The 17,242-nt window shown below is 45.7% G+C and overlaps 1 protein-coding gene across 3 annotated transcripts in view; it reads right to left on the minus strand.

The window, feature by feature from the left end:
• Window positions 1–17,242, minus strand: part of HPS1 (HPS1 biogenesis of lysosomal organelles complex 3 subunit 1) — a 53,616-nt gene that overhangs the window by 13,422 nt on the left and 22,952 nt on the right. For all 3 annotated transcript variants that reach the window (XM_066601113.1, XM_066601112.1, XM_066601111.1), the window contains 6 exons: window positions 17,072–17,142; window positions 16,819–16,986; window positions 15,354–15,533; window positions 13,317–13,384; window positions 9,231–9,362; window positions 2,921–2,986 (listed from right to left, as the gene is read on the minus strand). In XM_066601113.1, the coding sequence (XP_066457210.1) occupies window positions 2,921–2,986; window positions 9,231–9,362; window positions 13,317–13,384; window positions 15,354–15,533; window positions 16,819–16,986; window positions 17,072–17,142 (685 nt within the window). The remainder of the gene's footprint in view (window positions 1–2,920; window positions 2,987–9,230; window positions 9,363–13,316; window positions 13,385–15,353; window positions 15,534–16,818; window positions 16,987–17,071; window positions 17,143–17,242) is intronic.

A 17,242-nucleotide genomic window follows, 5' to 3' on the forward strand; every position in this document is an offset into this window, starting at 1 on the left:
AATGCTACTTTTGATTTTTGCTTTGGTGTCCAATTACTTTTGGTAGGGTAGTGAACATCTTAAGACGCATTCACACAGTTTGCAATGTATACTTAATGTAATGTTTTCAAAACGCAAAAACCATGGAAGATTAAAAAATTTGTTTTTTAAAGAGGACTGCTGCAATTCGGGGCAGAAACAGTTGAGGGCATTCGAATGTTTGTTACAAATTCTGGTCTAGAGTTCCTACATGTGGACCAAGATTGTTGTATTAAGAACCGAGCCTGAAAATCCAGAGACACCGATGCTGGAGCTCCATTTAAATAGAACTGCATGTTACGCTACGTGGTTCATAGTTTTAATCAAAGGGACTGAACTGGTTACATCATTACTGATACTCTTTTTGCCGGCACGGTTATTACTTTGTTGCTTATTGTGAATAGAGTATTGATAACCCTAGAACTTAGCTATCGCTAGCAACAGGCGATTCTACAACAACAGTTGAATTGCTTATTTGATGGGACTCATTTTTATTCCTTTGTGTATTCCAAAAATATTGTGCATTTATTGTAACTCCTTCTGATACATTGTATCTGGAATCTGCATGATGCTGCCACCACTACCCTTAACACATGCACCATCCAGCTGCCACAACCTACTATGCTATTAAATGGACCCTCCTTTTTTGGACAAAAATCTGCCCTGAGACCAGAATTTGGAGGGGGTTCATTACCTGTAGTTTATTGTGTCGGCCGTCATTTGGTTCCATCCATTCCTGGTGCTGTTTTCAGGCACCCAGGATGGCCACTGCCATTTTCTAATTACACTATGCACCGCTTTGTGATTGAGCAGCGCTGATCACGTGAGCAGTGCTGGCCAATTACACAGTAATGGTGCATTAGTGGGACTAATGCTACTATTGTACCATTAGGTAGTGCAAAGATGGTGGTGGTCATTTGTCCACACAAAAACGGGACCACTAAACTGGGAAAACTGAACGATGGCCAATAAAAATCAACTACAGGTAATGAACCCCCCCCCACTCTACAGTCCGGGGACAGAAATGTTTCCTGAAGCAGAGGGTGACATTACTGGAACGTGCCATGCAAATTTTTTTGTGTATTAGAACAGTGTGCTACGTTATTGCATAGCATGTCAGAAGTTAGAATGCAGTTTGCTACATTAGTACATCAAGTGTAACATTGTATGAAACACCTGTCTTCGCATACGTCCACTTTTCTAAATCTTCACCATTTTCAACATACAGATGTAGCAAGCATGACTGGCACATCGTGATAACTCAACTTACAGTATTGGGTATGCTGGGCTGTATTCACATGTGCAAGTTCTGTCCGATTCAGAGATGGACAGAACCTGTATGGGAAAAGAATCCATTTATTTCAGTGGGTTAATTCACATGAGCGATTCTTCATTCAGACCCATAGTCCAAGTTTGAAAGTTTGCTGCATGCCCTATTCTGGTCCAGGGTGTCCATGTGCTGTACAATGCAGGTTGTGCTTGAGAATCTCAGGTGCAACTTGCTCTCAGCTATGTGAATACGTCCAAAAGCTATCATAAAGGAATCAACTGTCAGGTTAACGTTTGCCGTCAATGAAGGTCTACAGTCAGAAGCAGTAACCTGAACACCGCTACTGAGCTTCCCTGAAAATAAGACCTATCCCTAAAATAAGCCATAGCCTGATTTTAGGGGTGGCTTGCAATCTAACACCTACCCAGAAAATAAGACCTAGCTACACAACAAAGAAAAGTAATACATTATTTAGCAAGCACCGTCAGGTTCCCTCCCGCTGGTCTCCAGAGTTCTGGCACGCTTGCTTGCAGTCCTCAGCTGCCGACAGAAGATCGCTTCCTGGTAACTGGGTTACACAGGAATGAAACGCAATTTGCAGAAAACAAGAATTCTCTTTAGGCTGCCTACACACGGGCGAGCGTGATATAGGGCTAAGAAACTCGGCCCAATATCGCACTCGCCAATGTGCATTTTCACATTGATGCAAGGCTTTTTTTTGGCAAAAATGTCTCCCATCACTTCTGTGAAGTAGTGATCCTCTGGGGGCCGCCGGCCCCACTGGACACAATGGGGCTGCAATGTGAGATCATGCAGCAAGATAGCATCGTTGTGCCATGCAGAAAATCATCGCTCATGTGCATGACCAAATTCAAAAGAATGGCGTTCATATTTGCGCATCTCAAAACATGCGATTTTCTCACCCGTGTGAAGCCAGCCTAAGGGTGCATTCCCATATGACAGGTACCAGGCTTGTGCCCGAGCCTCTGCACAGTCGCAGCTGCCAATAGCCGCAGCTTAATCGGCAAGATCAAGCAATCATGGCTGGTGGAATTGCAGCTGCAAGCCGATGCCTGTTATGCAGGAACGCAGCCTACAACACATGATCTGTAAGTAAGGCTACTAATGGCTCGTTCACCCAGGCATATGCAGATTTCGGTCAATGAGTACACAGCATATTCAGACTGCGGATTCCGTGCGGATGCGGCATTGGTTGCTTTTTTTTTGTACACGTAATCATTGTGTATCTACAAGCACCAAAAAAAACCCCAATAATAATAATAATGCAAGCAGGGCTCACTAATTATATGCACAGATATGTAATGAATACACATGTATTATGCGTATTCTCAGCATTTTTGTACATTCCCATTTCCTCAATGGGCTATCCTGGTCTGTAACTTGGATCAAAATAGGGCATGCTGCATTTTTCTTGTTTTTTTAGGTAACCAAAAATCACATGAAAAATACGCACAAGTGAATAAATCCATTGATCCATTGAAAGTGGCCATTTTTAGCTTCATCCTCGCTTGGTGTACTTTGATCCCAAACTAATCCCCTCAGTGTTTTCTGACTGATACATTTAGGCAGAGGGCTCCTTTAACAACATCTCAGGTCTTAAGAAAAGGATATGTCACCATCGTAATGTTTCTCTTGCTCTTCACCAGCAGAAATTCCTTCCAGTCCATCAGCTTCTCTCTGAAAAATGAACATACATAAATCTCCCATCTAGCCAAGTCCCTTCCTGCCTCTTGTAAAATCTCATAATCATCCATTCAGGCATCTTATCGGCTGCGAGGAGGCTTTACATCTTATCTGCAGCTCTACAAGCTTCTTCGGTTATATTAATGCTGCCCATTTCTCATACATAAAACACAGCCGCGGCAGCCTCCCGATTCCTCCCAGCTTTCCTGCGGTCCATTATGCGAATAGAGAGCAAAGGATACAGTGGCAGATACAATGGGGGCCACTTATTTAGGAAAAATCTTGCAGGTAATATAAAACCGGTACCAAAAATGTAAGCAGAATTATATATGGATGCCATTCTTATCGTCTTTTTCGTTTGACCGACAGTTATAAGTTTGTGGGTGTGGCCAAAATATGTCACCATGTAATATGTTGACAATATAAAGAAAAATAAACAACTTATTCCGCAGCGCTTTCAAGTAATTTATTACCCCCACCAAGCTGGGTACTTATTTTACCGACCTTGGAAGGCTGAGTCAACCTTGAGCCGGCTACCTGAACCATGAGGGGATTAAACTTGCAACCTTCAGGATGTGAGCGAGAGCCTAGGACTGCATTTCTGCTGCCTTAACACTCTGCGCCACATGGGGCTCTACATCCTATAACGCTATGGTCAGGGCATGGAAATATACAGCTTTTCCGCTAAATACGAAGTCGTTTACTAAATTCACGTCTTTGAATATTGCAAAGGTCCACTAAAAACGTGTCGGACACAAACACAATGCAAAAGCAATACTTTTTATATATGTGCCTCAGTGTATAGTTGTATAGCAGTATTTATGGGCAGAAGTAAAGCAGCACCTTGAACTTTGCTTAAAAATGTTCTCCAGGACTTTTACTATTGATGACCTATCTTCAGGATGATTGGTGGGGTCCGTTACAAGAGATCCCTGTCAATCAGCCTATCCCCAGGCCCAATCTGCGAGGATCTTGAACGGTGGACCCCCGTCAATCAAATATTGATCACCGATCAATATTACCAATAGTAAAAGTCCTGGAAGAACACCTTTTATTTCAGTGCAAGCCGCTAATCAGAAGCAGCAAACTTTTATCTCCACTGATTGGACACTTTATTACTGACCCCATCCAGCAGCGTGTTGGACCTCACTTGGCCTTCAGAATCGCAGCCATCGTGGCATAGATTACACTAGGTGATGTTCTGCAAGAATATCGGCCCCTGTGGACAGGACGCTTCTTGTAGTTGCCGCAGTTAGATGGAAATGCTGACATGTTTTGACCAGCGGACAGGAAGGGTTCATCGATCCATGCTGCTTGCTCCAAATTCTGAACTCCCATCAGTATGGGGCAACAGAAATCTGGATTCATCTGACCAGGTGATGTTTTCCACTGCTTAGTGATACAAGTTTTGTGCTCTTTTGCCCCCTGCAGTCTTGCATATCTGTTTCTGCTGGAACTGGTCATCTGCTGTTATAGCTCAGCCATGCTAAGGAAGGACGACGCGCATTTGGACATGTCAGTTGGTGCACCAGTGTTGTATTTGGCTGTAATTTAATTGACTGACTGCGCAATGCCTGTTAACAAGACCATTCTTGACATCCTCCTCAGACCCTTTTCGGTGATTAGTTGTTTTTATCCATAGGATGCCCTGTTTGCAGGAGGTTTTCCTCGATTCCCTATATACTCTCTATATCGCTGCATGAGAAAACCCCACAAGGTTGGCAGTGAAATCCTGGCCCAGGCTAGTCTATCACCGATGACCAGACCTCATTGGAAGTCGCTCAGATCGCTGAATTTTCCAGTCTCGCGTGAATTCTCAATGAAACTGATCCACGGAAAACTTGTCACGTGACTATGTTGCATTCCAAGGTCACAGGGATAATTTCCATACAGGAAATATCCAATTGTGAGATGGTGGGGTCTCCAATAAAGGGGCATTGAGTGTTTTGCAAGTTTGTTTTTTTTTGCAGGTAGTGCATTTTAAATTATGGTATCTAAGGCAAAAGCCCTATTTTTAAAGGGGGGTTTGTAAATGCCTCAGTGCCTATGAAAACAACTGCAAAATAGCCCTCGATCTCGGTCCACTAAATTACCTTTTTTTTTTTTTTTTTTAACACAAGGTGGTTTATAGATGGAATTACTGTAATATTCCTAGCGATTTCTAATGGTTCGATAATATTCAGTATAGCAGGGGTTAATGATGATTTACATTATCCATGGTTATAGAGGTTCTCTGGGACCTTTACTATTCATGACCTATCCTTAGGATAGGTCATCAATAGTTGATAGGCGAGTGTCCACCGCTCAGTATTCCCACCGAGCAGCTGGTTGCTGGGCCTGCTGTCAGTGTGGACAGCGCTGGAAGCAGACAGCGCTGTCAAGATTGTAGCAGCCCCGTTTAGTAGTACAGGCACAACTCCCACTGGATTCAATAGGAGCTATGTCTTCAATACCAACCTGGGCCACTGCAATACAGACAGCGCTATCTGCTTCCAGCACGGTCTACACTGCCCAGGAATCCTCTGATCGGAGCGGATCCCGTGTGGCAGACTCCTACCAATGACCCATCCGGAGGAGTTATTAAAGAAGTTAACTTTTTCTATTGATATCTTGCATCCCTGGAGGTCTATAATCCAGCACATCCCCTCTATGAGCCCCTCAGTCAGCTTTATGTTATTAGAGGGCTCATATTATACCCTAGGGACTTGATTGAAGTGGGAGGGCCGACACATGAGCGCTCTCAGCGCTGCTTCCACATCAGCAATAATTAATAGATGAATTTCAGGAGGTTTACTATGCACTAATATAACGCAGTCACTTCGGGTACATTTATCATTAAAGAGCATTTGTTGCTGTTATTTATGAGCACCTCAATCACCGGCGCCGCTGTAATTACTCATTCTTTGTCTTTCTGACAACCTGTTGTCAGGTAAGACCCAAAACCAATATATTACCAGGAAGAACAACAATAAAATTATACAAAGAAGCAGAATACATCATCCCCACAAATCCCAAATGGATCCAAACTCCGGATTATTAGTGTTCTTCACTCCCGCTGCAGGCGTGTACTGTATCATAACATAGCAGAGTTGCTCTTATTCCTCATCAGGAAGACGGACGGATACTGTACACTTATCTTACATGGAACTATAAAAGCCATCCAAAATAAATCTTACATATTCCACAGCGCCCCAATGTAAGGGGAGGGGGGGGGGGGTCACTTCTCTCTTACACCAATACCATCGTTACCCGTCTCCAATGCGCTCTCAATCAGTAGAGTCACAGCGGCCCCTTTATGCCTCATCATCCACTTGGTATACCACAACAATGTCGCCAGTGACTCTTACCTTATGCACTGGCTGTAAATTCTTCCTGTGTTTTTTGATGGAAATGACAAATGTGTCATTCTTACTAAAAATCGTAAAAAAGTCCTTGTGTGAACAGACCCAAAAGAGGAGAGAGGAAGTATTTGCCACAAAGTTTGTAGTTTATTCCTCTAATTGTTGGAAAGTTTGGGTGCTGCACTAGCCAAGAATAAAAAGCCTGAAGAACTTTTTGCTTTCCCACATTCATCTCCGTAAAAGCTCTTTATTTATTTTTATATCAACAGGACTTTAACCCCTTCCCGCTCAATGACGTACCGGTACGTCATGGGAGCCTGGTACTTAGCGCAAAATGACGTACCGGTACGTCATCGGGATAGCGTGAGATCATGACTGACCTCGCGCTATCCCGCAGCGGGAGCCGGCTGTCAGTCACAGCCGGCGTCCTGCTGCAACAGCGGGGGGGCATCAGAGATGCGCCCCCCGCTGTTAACCCCTTCCCTGCCGCGATCTAAGTAGATCGCGGCAGGGAAAGAGTTCACAGAGGGATCGCGCTCCCTTTATGTCTCCGGCCGGCTCTCGCGATGTCATCGCGAGAGCCCGGCCTGTCACCATGGCAACAGGACGCCAGACACTGGCGTCCTGTATTGCCTGTGCCTATGATCGCTGTACAAGCGATAAGGCATGGGAGAGCAGTAGCTCTGCCATGCCTTATCACAGCGATCATAGGTACAGTGCTGCAAGTCCCTCAGAGGGACTCAAATAGTGTAAAAAAAGAAAAGTGTAAAAAAAAGAAAAATGTAAAAAAAAAAACCTTTTTTATGCTTTTTCTAATATTAGCATAAAAAAAAGGTAAAAAAAATTAAAACCCCACATATTTGGCATTGACGCGTCCGTAACGACGTGTACAAAAAGTTGAACACTTTTTATTTTGTACAACAAAAAGCGTAAAAAAAACGCTAAAAGACAGAGGCAAAATGCTAATTTTTAGCATTTTGCCTCACAAAAAATACAATAAAAGTGATCAAAAAAGCCGTACATTCCCCAAAATGGTAGCAATAAAAACTACAGCTCGTCTCGCAAAAAATAAGCCCTTATAGAGCTCCGTACATAAAAAAATAAAAAAGTTACAGGACTTTGAATGCAGCTATAGAGAAAAAAAAAAAGATTTCCAAAAAAAAAGGCTTTTTATTGCAAAAAAGTGTAAAAACGTAAAAAAAATATAAGAATTTTGGTATCATTGTAACCGTACCGACCCGCAGAAAAAATTTAGTGTGTCATGTATGTTGCATGATTAAGGCTGTAAAAAAAAAAAAAAAAATCTATGTCACAATTGATGCATTTTCTCTCCCTGTCATCATAAAAAAAATAAATAAAAGTTTTACGACATAGTCTATGTACCCAAAAGTGGCACCGATAAAAACTACAGCTCGCCACGCAAAAAACAAGCCCTTATACGGCCGCGTCGACGGAAAAATAAAAAAGTTATGGCTTTTGAAAAACGGAGATGGAAAAATACCAAAAATCGCTTGGTCCTCAACACCAAAATAGGCCATGTCATTAAGGGGTTAAGAAACTAATCTTGTAAAAAATCTTTGTAAAGGGGATTTAAACAAAATACGGGCAGAGCTTAATGCCACACCGTTCGCTCCTGCCAGCCTTACCATTCTGCCTACGGGCTCGTTCACGCAGGCGGATTTGCACTCCATATTACGTATGAAATATAGACAGCATAATCTTTTTTATCCTTGTGAGCCCCCCGCCCCCCCCCCCCCCCCCCCCCCCCCCCCCAAAACACAGCATATTTTATTATCTTATTACGGACTGAAATTACCCACAAAAGTGAATGGGATTGCGTAGATAGGCAGTGAATACGCATGACTCATGTGCAGTTATGCACGAAAGCAGGAGAAATCTATAGGACCTTCTTGCAATTTTATTTTTTATTTCTTGTACATTTGAAAGACGCAGTGAATGCATGTGCAAAAAAAAAACAGCAAGAAGGACCAAATACACAGTAAATACATGCAGGTTCAGTCGGTGAAAAGGCTGTGTATTTCACGGACCGAAAAGGCGTACAGCCTTATGAATGAGCCCTAATAGAATAGAGTGGCCTTCTGCCAGAGCAGAGGAAGGGAGGGGGGGGGGTATTACTGGAGCCGAAGGCAACCATCATCATCAGATGGCATACCAGATCAGTAGGGGTCCAAAGGCATTGGCCTAGAACAGAAGCCGGTAGTAGTGACATCCAACCCACCAGAGGATGATTTCTGTCTTTTGGTGAGCAGTAGCAGCACATTCTGCCTATACTACTGAGGGATCTGGTCTCCTAGATATCAGCTGCCAATAGAGGTATACCCTGAGCAAAGTGCAACCCCCTGGATGTCAGAACCACACGGGGCAAGTACAGTAAATACAGAGCAGGGACCAGCAGTGGGCTCTCCCGCTTCCGTGCACCCGAGCGTCTGCTTTGTCTTTCGGGGTGCTGATGATTAGCCATAAGTAAAACCCATTTCATAGGAAACTAATGCAAAAATGTGGAGGACATACAATACAACCTCAATGCAGAAGTTATATTGGTCAGATTCAAACCTACAACTGCAGGACAACACCATGAGCCCCCGTGCTGCCCATGGGTACCTATGAGGTTAATAGGACTGTAATCACATGCATAAAAGCCGCTCAGCTGTGTAAGTTATGGGGCAGCACAGAGAGCGGCACTATATGATCACCTGAGCTACTTTTATTATAGTAAGCCTCGGTACAGACGTATACCGTTAACCCTCTCAATGACAGACCTTGGCCACTCGCTGACACTCTTATCGCATTAAGTAGTGGAGCAGTACAATCCCAGTGCACATTGTGCAGTATTATAGAACGCCTCTTCATTCACACACTAATGCCGCACTACTTACTGAACGCGCTTCCTGACCCGGGTCTGTATGTTCAGAGACAAGGCATGCGTCCCACTTATCGGAGAGGCTAGAAATAGCTGGCGGTACATGCAGCAGAGCTGACGCTTTACACTTCCACACGCTTGAACGAGTCTGTCGATAGAAACAGAAGAACCATTAATCACATTCTTCTCACCGCCGCTTCAACAATCATTCAGAGTAGATGTGCAGTTCATTCTGTATAGCTTCAGTGGCATGGCTGCAGGAAATGGCCAAATGCTTGAATGATATATTAGATCATCAACGAAGTGCTTAGAACGTGTGCATACTACCCTTCTGCGGTACTTATGCATGTAACACGCCGGGGCGGCATTGGGAGATATTAAAAGGGGCTACGTTTGGTGATGGTTGCAGACGACCGATACGGTCCAGCAAAGTAGATGGTGGCCGCTGATGATTGGATCAGCCCAGTGTGTGAGAGCATCAGCACATGCCAGGAGAGGGAGGCTCCCTCCCCACAGTGACCAGAGATGATGGGTGATGACATAGTTGCAGCGCAAGATATGATGACTCTGCCTCAGTCTGGAGGGCATGTTGGTAATGACCCCCCAGGGAGTGTCATTCAAAGAGGTGTTCAGAGCCCCAGTCCAGAGGAGCACATGGCTGGGGAACGGAACGCCAAATGCACCATGGATTGCAACCGACCAGATGAAAAACCAGTAAGGGAGTGCCACCACCCCAGACCCGCAAGTGCCGCCGCCGCTACCACCACCCCAGACCCGCAAGTGCCGCCGCCGCCGCCACCACCCCAGACCCGCAAGTGCCGCCGCCGCCACCACCCCAGACCCGCAAGTGCCGCCGCCGCCACCACCCCAGACCCGCAAGTGCCGCCGCCGCCACCACCCCAGACCCGCAAGTGCCGCCGCCGCCACCAACCTCAGACCCGCAAGTGCCGCCGCCGCCACCACCTCAGACCCGCAAGTGCCGCCGCCTCCACCACCTCAGACCCGCAAGTGCCGCCGCCACCACCACCTCAGACCCGCAAGTGCCGCCGCCACCACCACCTCAGACCCGCAAGTGCCGCCGCCACCACCACCTCAGACCCGCAAGTGCCGCCGCCACCACCACCTCAGACCCGCAAGTGCCGCCGCCACCACCACCTCAGACCCGCAAGTGCCGCCGCCACCACCACCTCAGACCCGCAAGTGCCGCCGCCACCACCACCTCAGACCCGCAAGTGCCGCCGCCACCACCACCTCAGACCCGCAAGTGCCGCCGCCACCACCACCTCAGACCCGCAAGTGCCGCCGCCACCACCACCTCAGACCCGCAAGTGCCGCCGCCACCACCACCTCAGACCCGCAAGTGCCGCCGCCACCACCACCTCAGACCCGCAAGTGCCGCCGCCACCACCACCTCAGACCCGCAAGTGCCGCCGCCACCACCACCTCAGACCCGCAAGTGCCGCCGCCACCACCACCTCAGACCCGCAAGTGCCGCCGCCACCACCACCTCAGACCCGCAAGTGCCGCCGCCACCACCACCTCAGACCCGCAAGTGCCGCCGCCGCCACCACCACCTCAGACCCGCAAGTGCCGCCGCCACCACCCAGGACCCGCAAGTGCCGCCGCCACCACCCAGGACCCGCAAGTGCCGCCGCCACCACCCAGGACCCGCAAGTGCCGCCGCCAACACCCCAGACGCGCAAGTGCCGCCGCCAACACCCCAGACGCGCAAGTGCCGCCGCCGCCACCACCCCAGACCCGCAAGTGCCGCCGCCACCACCCCAGACCCGCAAGTGCCACCGCCGCCACCACCCCAGACCCGCAAGTGCCGCCGCCGCCACCACCCCAGACCCGCAAGTGCCGCCGCCGCCACCACCCCAGACCCGCAAGTGCCACCGCCGACCACCACCCCAGACCTGCAAATGCCACCGCCGACCACCACCCCAGACCTGCAAATGCCGCCGCCACCACCACCATTCCAGACCTCCAAGTGCCACTGCCACCACCATTCCAGACCTGCAAGTGCCACCTCCACCACCACCCCAGACTCTGCCGCCAATTCCAATGTATGTGTACCTTCAAGAGTTTTGCTTTAGAACAATTTATTGCCTCTGCCTACTTTCTACCATGCAATCATAACACCACACTTCCTTAACATGCATCTAAAATAAAAAATGAAGCAACTTTGCAAATAGTCTTAATTATTAATGTTTTACTTATTTAATACAGTCCCTCTGCAGACCTATGAATTTTTAGGATTACAGACTACAAACACATCCAGCATCTACACTAGATACAATTGTATCCACTTCTCATCTGATCAAGACCAAGAAGGGCATTGAGAAATTCATTAGCAGCAACAAGTAGTAAGTGAGGCCAGCCTCAGTAATAACTGTGAATAGGGAATCACTGTATAACTTGGCACAAGACCTCTAATGGGTCATAGGGTGCCTGGCATACAAGATGGTGTTTACATGTGTAAGTACTGCATAATGATGGTACACTGAAGAAATGCAAATTTCTATCCACTGCAACTCACATATTCTGGCTAACTTTTTTGTGACTTTCTAGCGAGTCAAACTGCTTATAGCACAGTGGGTATTAAAGGGCCGGTTCTTCCATTGTGATGCTATTGGGTTATCCAGGTGTAGTAAGATGTATTCTAAGCAACATACTTTTATTATGCCGTATTTCATAGTGTGATGGTGAGAAAAGCGCTAGAAAAAAAAGTCATAAATCCAAACACAAAACCTTAATCCAAGACACAACAATAACCTGAGATTTAAAAGCGCCAAAAACAACACAGACACCGGGTTAATATGAGGAAGCGGAAACATAAAAAGCAGTTTAAAGCACACAAAACATTTTACAGTATCACCCGCTGATCTAAAAACAATCATGACTTTTATCTAGAGTCATATTTTCTATGGAGATAAAAAAAAAAGATCTTTTATGGCAGCCATTTTACGCTTCATGGAAACAAAGTGTGGAAGCTCGGACCGCCGTAAAACCGAATGCATCAGATTAATGCAGGAGGATGTGAAGGAATGCGTTAGGTAGGTAAAAAGTGAAATACAGCAGCTACTGTACTTGAAAAGTCTGATGTGGAATATTTCGCCTTTTCGTTTTAATGGCGTATTTTTTTCTTGATGCAACATTCTGCGTTTGGTAGCGGGGTTGTGCCAACGTCTATAACTCCTCCCAGAATGCAGGGTTCAGGATGAACAGCTCATTGCCCCGAGTACGGCTCCCAGTCCACAGCTGATGGCCAATGAAGCATTTTTCCTGCTATGGCCAATGTAACATGACATGATGGCTAGTTATGCAAATGGGAAGACAGAACAAAGCCTCCATAGTGCCACCTATTGGAAGGCAGCATTCCTTCAAGTCAATGTCTGACCTTTTAACAAGCCTTGTAACAGTGACTGGGAGTATAAGCCAAAGTCCTCTTTAGACTTTTTTCCTTCTGGAGAAGACTCTGGCTTTGGTTTATACTTCCAGTCATTGTTATAAGGCCTGTTTAAAGGTTAGGTTAGATCTGACTTGAATGCATGCTGCCTTCCAATAGGTGGCGCTGTGAAGACATTCTTCAATCACGCCATTTGCATGAATTTCGCAGAAGAGCATGCATGGACCTATACTCCTTTCTCACACGTTCTAGGCATTCTTTAAGGAGAAAAAAAAATAAAAAAATCACACCCTTCTTTATATTCACCATTCACATGAATGACCATCCTATAATATCAGGATGGCACAAGGTCTCCCAGAATGGAAGCCACTCTTACTAATAAGTTGTTGGTTCTGGATCATAGAGGGAGACCCCATTCTATGATGTTCATATGCCCTAATAAGGGACCTCTGTCCTATAAGAGAAGTTGGGATACCCCACTATTAACTGGCATGGAGAGCAACTGAAAAAATATCAGCCATACTACTGCTGGACTGCCAGCTCATGTGTTATATGGGTGACATTCATTTGCATGGCGGCTGCTGCTATAAATGTATGTATGTATATATATTATATATATCATCCAACCTACAAAGATTGCACTGGCTATTTTTCATTACATACATGTATATGGAAAGACCATTAGGTACTTACTCTGCCCGACTTGTAGTCTCATTTCTGGAGAATGCTTTGTTCTTGAATTCAAGCCAAATGTTGTGCAACTGAAAAGGGATTTTTAAAGAAGAGACAAAAGTTATGAATTTAGAACCAGTAAAAACATACAAAAAAATAACAGCATATGGAGAAACTTTGTAAACACTTTGCTGTACTGCTCTCAGGAGACACAATGTTTTCTTCAGCATTCATTTCTCATTTCCTATTACCAGATAGTTGTGCATTGTAGAGATAAACTTCTACCTGTATCCAAGGGCAACCAATAGAATTTTGATGTGAATAGAAATTTGTACAGAAAAATAAATAAAAATGTTTGTAGCGTTAAGGCTCTTTTACATGCAAATATCGCTAAAACGTCCGCACCACTGAACAAACTGATGAAATTTTTGAATATAATTACACGTACAGATAATGGCTTTTACACATCTCAATTTCCTCCATTAGCTAAAGTAAGATCAGTAGGAGTTGCTTGCGGCGTGTGTTTATGCAAGGGATTATCTAGCCAGCAGGATTCCATTGTCTCCTCCCTGCAGAGTAAACAATGTACTCATAATGTATAAAGGCAAAACAAAAACCATTGTGCAGACGCTCAAAAGACTGGACCAATTCCATTCAAATGAAATGAATTTTGAGCAGTCAAAGGATGGCTTTTATGCGGGCTAAAAACTAGCGCTAAACGACAATTGAACGAATAGTGCATGACTGCCCGCATTAACATGTCGTGTTATCGCTCACTTTCGGTCGTTTGAACGAATTTTGAGGGATAAATCGTTGAGTGTAAAAGGACCTTTACTCACCTTTACCTATAAATTCTATACTCCAAGTATAATGGAAACAAAAGGAACCCTTGTCAAACGGATAGCAAAGTGCTTTCCGTTTCTCCGATGACAATGAATGGTTCCATCACAGACAGAATCCCATAGCATGTACAAAACCGCTACGTGAAAGTTCCCCAAGTGACAAACTCAACTCAGCTACAGCAATATACCGATGGGTTATTCTTTAGCTTGACTATAACAGCCTTTTAGACAGAGCGAGAATCTCACGATTCTTATTTGAACACGTGACGTCATCACCAGCTCGTTAGCGGTCAGACAGCCTGTTTAGACTTCTCGTTGAGAATCGTCCAGCTCTTGTTCACTTATCCTACAGGGTTTTACATTCCTATGAACGATCGTTGTTTAACCCTTTGCAATCCATTTTTGGATTCAGGGTTTTCTAGGGGGCTCTCTCTTTCTGCCATTATACAATGGCGCCATCTGCTGGCCAGAGCCAGTACTGCGGTATGTGACATGCTGGAGAGGCCCCCCGACAACAGAGCGGCCAGTAGTCTACAGTAAGGATACCCTGCCGGACGTCTTCCGACATTGGAGCTGTACAGCCTTCAATCAGAATGTCTTTAGACGTCAGACAGAGGATTGGAAAGGGTTAAACTGCCCGACAAGTGAATGAGCCGGAGCTGATTTTTATGCCAGCTGCAACTGAACGAGAATCTCACCATTCTCCTTCGCCGTTCAGTCGTTGGCTCACGTCTAAAGTGAATGATCATTCACTTTTGTTTGTTTGAACGATAAATGCACCATTAATGTCCCATTTACACAGGACGACAGTCGGCTAAATGACGTCACGAACGCTGACATCACTGCTAGCTTGTTAGTGCTTGTGCAGAGTGTTTAGACGGACAAATCCTCGCTGGGTTCCTGCTGCCTCTTTGCTCAGTGCTTCACATTCTCCGTAGATCTCTGCTGCCACAAAACAGCGCCTCCAAGACACCCAGTTGCCCAACACCACCACTACTGCCAGGATAACCCCCCCAACCTCATAGACCACCCCAGCAACAGCAGCCGCCACGTAGCCCCGCACCCTGTGTGAACAGGTTTCTACAAGGTTATCGTTCCATGTACACTACAATCTGAAAATAAACGTACAATCATTTTCCTCGCCAGATCCACAAAAGCAAGACGTACAGCGCAACACTCAAGTGCTGAACAGAGAGTATGATCCGCCACCACTCACCTGGATTTCCCGACCACCGAGGCTTTTAACAAACTGGTCTGTTCTTTTCTTCAGCTCAACCATGATGGGATTTGACCGCACAACCTGATGAGTGTCTTGTCCCTCCAGAAGCTTCTTCTCCATCATACTGAACCCATCCAGCAGGTGGTACAGCGAGAGCGCAATGTGGCTTCCGGCAAACTGCGAATGTAAGGATAATAGAATTAGTCATACATGGGGAAATTCTTTTCTTTATTCAGTACGCCGACAAGAGTGTTTACAGTGAGACTACACTTCTGACTAACAATGGCACCCGAGTCATTTTTCTCACTGCAGAGTATATGCACCAGTCATTGCCTGGAAACCATAAGCAAGCAGGTAAAGCCATGGCCGCTGCAGGGCCACAAAAGTAGTCTCAAATGTTGAGTTTAAATGTAATTATAAAACTTTACTGGCAGCAGAACAATTGAAGTAAGGCGCCATGGAGTATATAAAAGCCATCCTTTATACACTGAATGGTCACTTTATTAGAGGCCCTATCTAGTAACACATTGGACCACCTTTGGCCTTCAGAACAGCAGCAATTTGTTGTGGTGTAGATTCCCCTAGGTGTTGCGATTGTTCTGCAGGAATACCGGCCCCTGCGGACAGGAAGGTTCTTGTAGTTGCTGCAAATTAGATGAAGGTGCTGATATGTTCTGAGCAGCTGGCAGGAAAGGGTCATCGATTCATGCTGCTTGTGCCAAATTCTGACCTCCATTCAGCATGGTGCAACAGAAATCTGGATTCGTCTGACCAGGGGATGTTTTTCCGCTACTCAGTGATCCAATTTTTGCGCACTTTTCCCATTGGAGTCTCGCTTTTCTGTTTCTCTTAGACAGCAATGGTGCTGGAACTGTTGCTGTTATAGCCCATCCGTGCTAAGGAATGGCAAGTTGTGCAGTTGGACATATTAGTTGGAGTTGTATTCAGCTACTCTTGACTATGCAAAGTCTGTTCAAACAGAATAGTTCCCAACATCCTCCTCTGACCTTCTTTCCATCCACAGGATTCCCTTTTGCTGGATGTATTTTTTTCATTCACGCCATTTTCCGTACGCTCTCCACACTGTTACACCAGAAAACCCGATGCAATCGGCAGTGAAATCCTGGCCCGGCTAGTCTAGCGCCGATGACCCGACGTCGTTGGAAGTCGCTCAGATCGCTGGATTTTCCCACCTAATGTTGATTCACACTGAAACTGATCCACGGAAAACTTGTCACGTGATTTTACACTGCACGCCGGGGTCATAACTCTAATTTCCATACAGGGAAGCGCCAATCGTGAAAGAGCCAATATCTCTGATAAAGTGACCAGTCAGTCTGTTATGCCCACTGTTCACTAGAGGCAGCCACCCACTTTTTAATAGAACCACATTTAATATATTTGCTGATTCCATTCTTTGCTCTGCACACACTTCATCAGGTTTGTATTCATTTTTTGTCACCTTTGTCAAAATAACCAGAGACATCCCGTGCCACAGAGGCAGGCAGTACATGGAATGAGGCATCATGGGGCAATAACCCTCTTTCAAGTTGGCATCCAGAAATACCCGCCTCGTGTTGGTAGATTCTGGTGCAGGGCCAACCAGAGTCATCAAACTGTCCTCAGCAATCTAAAAGGAGGGAAATAATGAACAGCATTCAACCAGCATTCATAGGTAGACATTACATTATAGGCGTACAGTATGGAAAGGCTACCTGGATTTCAGTGTCCCCATAACTAGAGAGCGATGAATCGTCATCATCCTTCCAGCTGCCATCAACTTCATCTGGAATATTAAGGTTAGCAAAGCTGACAGTTTGTGATTTAATATAGCAGTGCATTAATAGTATGGCTGTCAGATAAAATACGCTGTTTAACCCCTTCTG

This window comes from Eleutherodactylus coqui, chromosome 4 (genome assembly GCF_035609145.1).
Source record: "Eleutherodactylus coqui strain aEleCoq1 chromosome 4, aEleCoq1.hap1, whole genome shotgun sequence".
In the NCBI taxonomy this organism is placed as follows: Eukaryota; Metazoa; Chordata; class Amphibia; order Anura; family Eleutherodactylidae; genus Eleutherodactylus; species Eleutherodactylus coqui.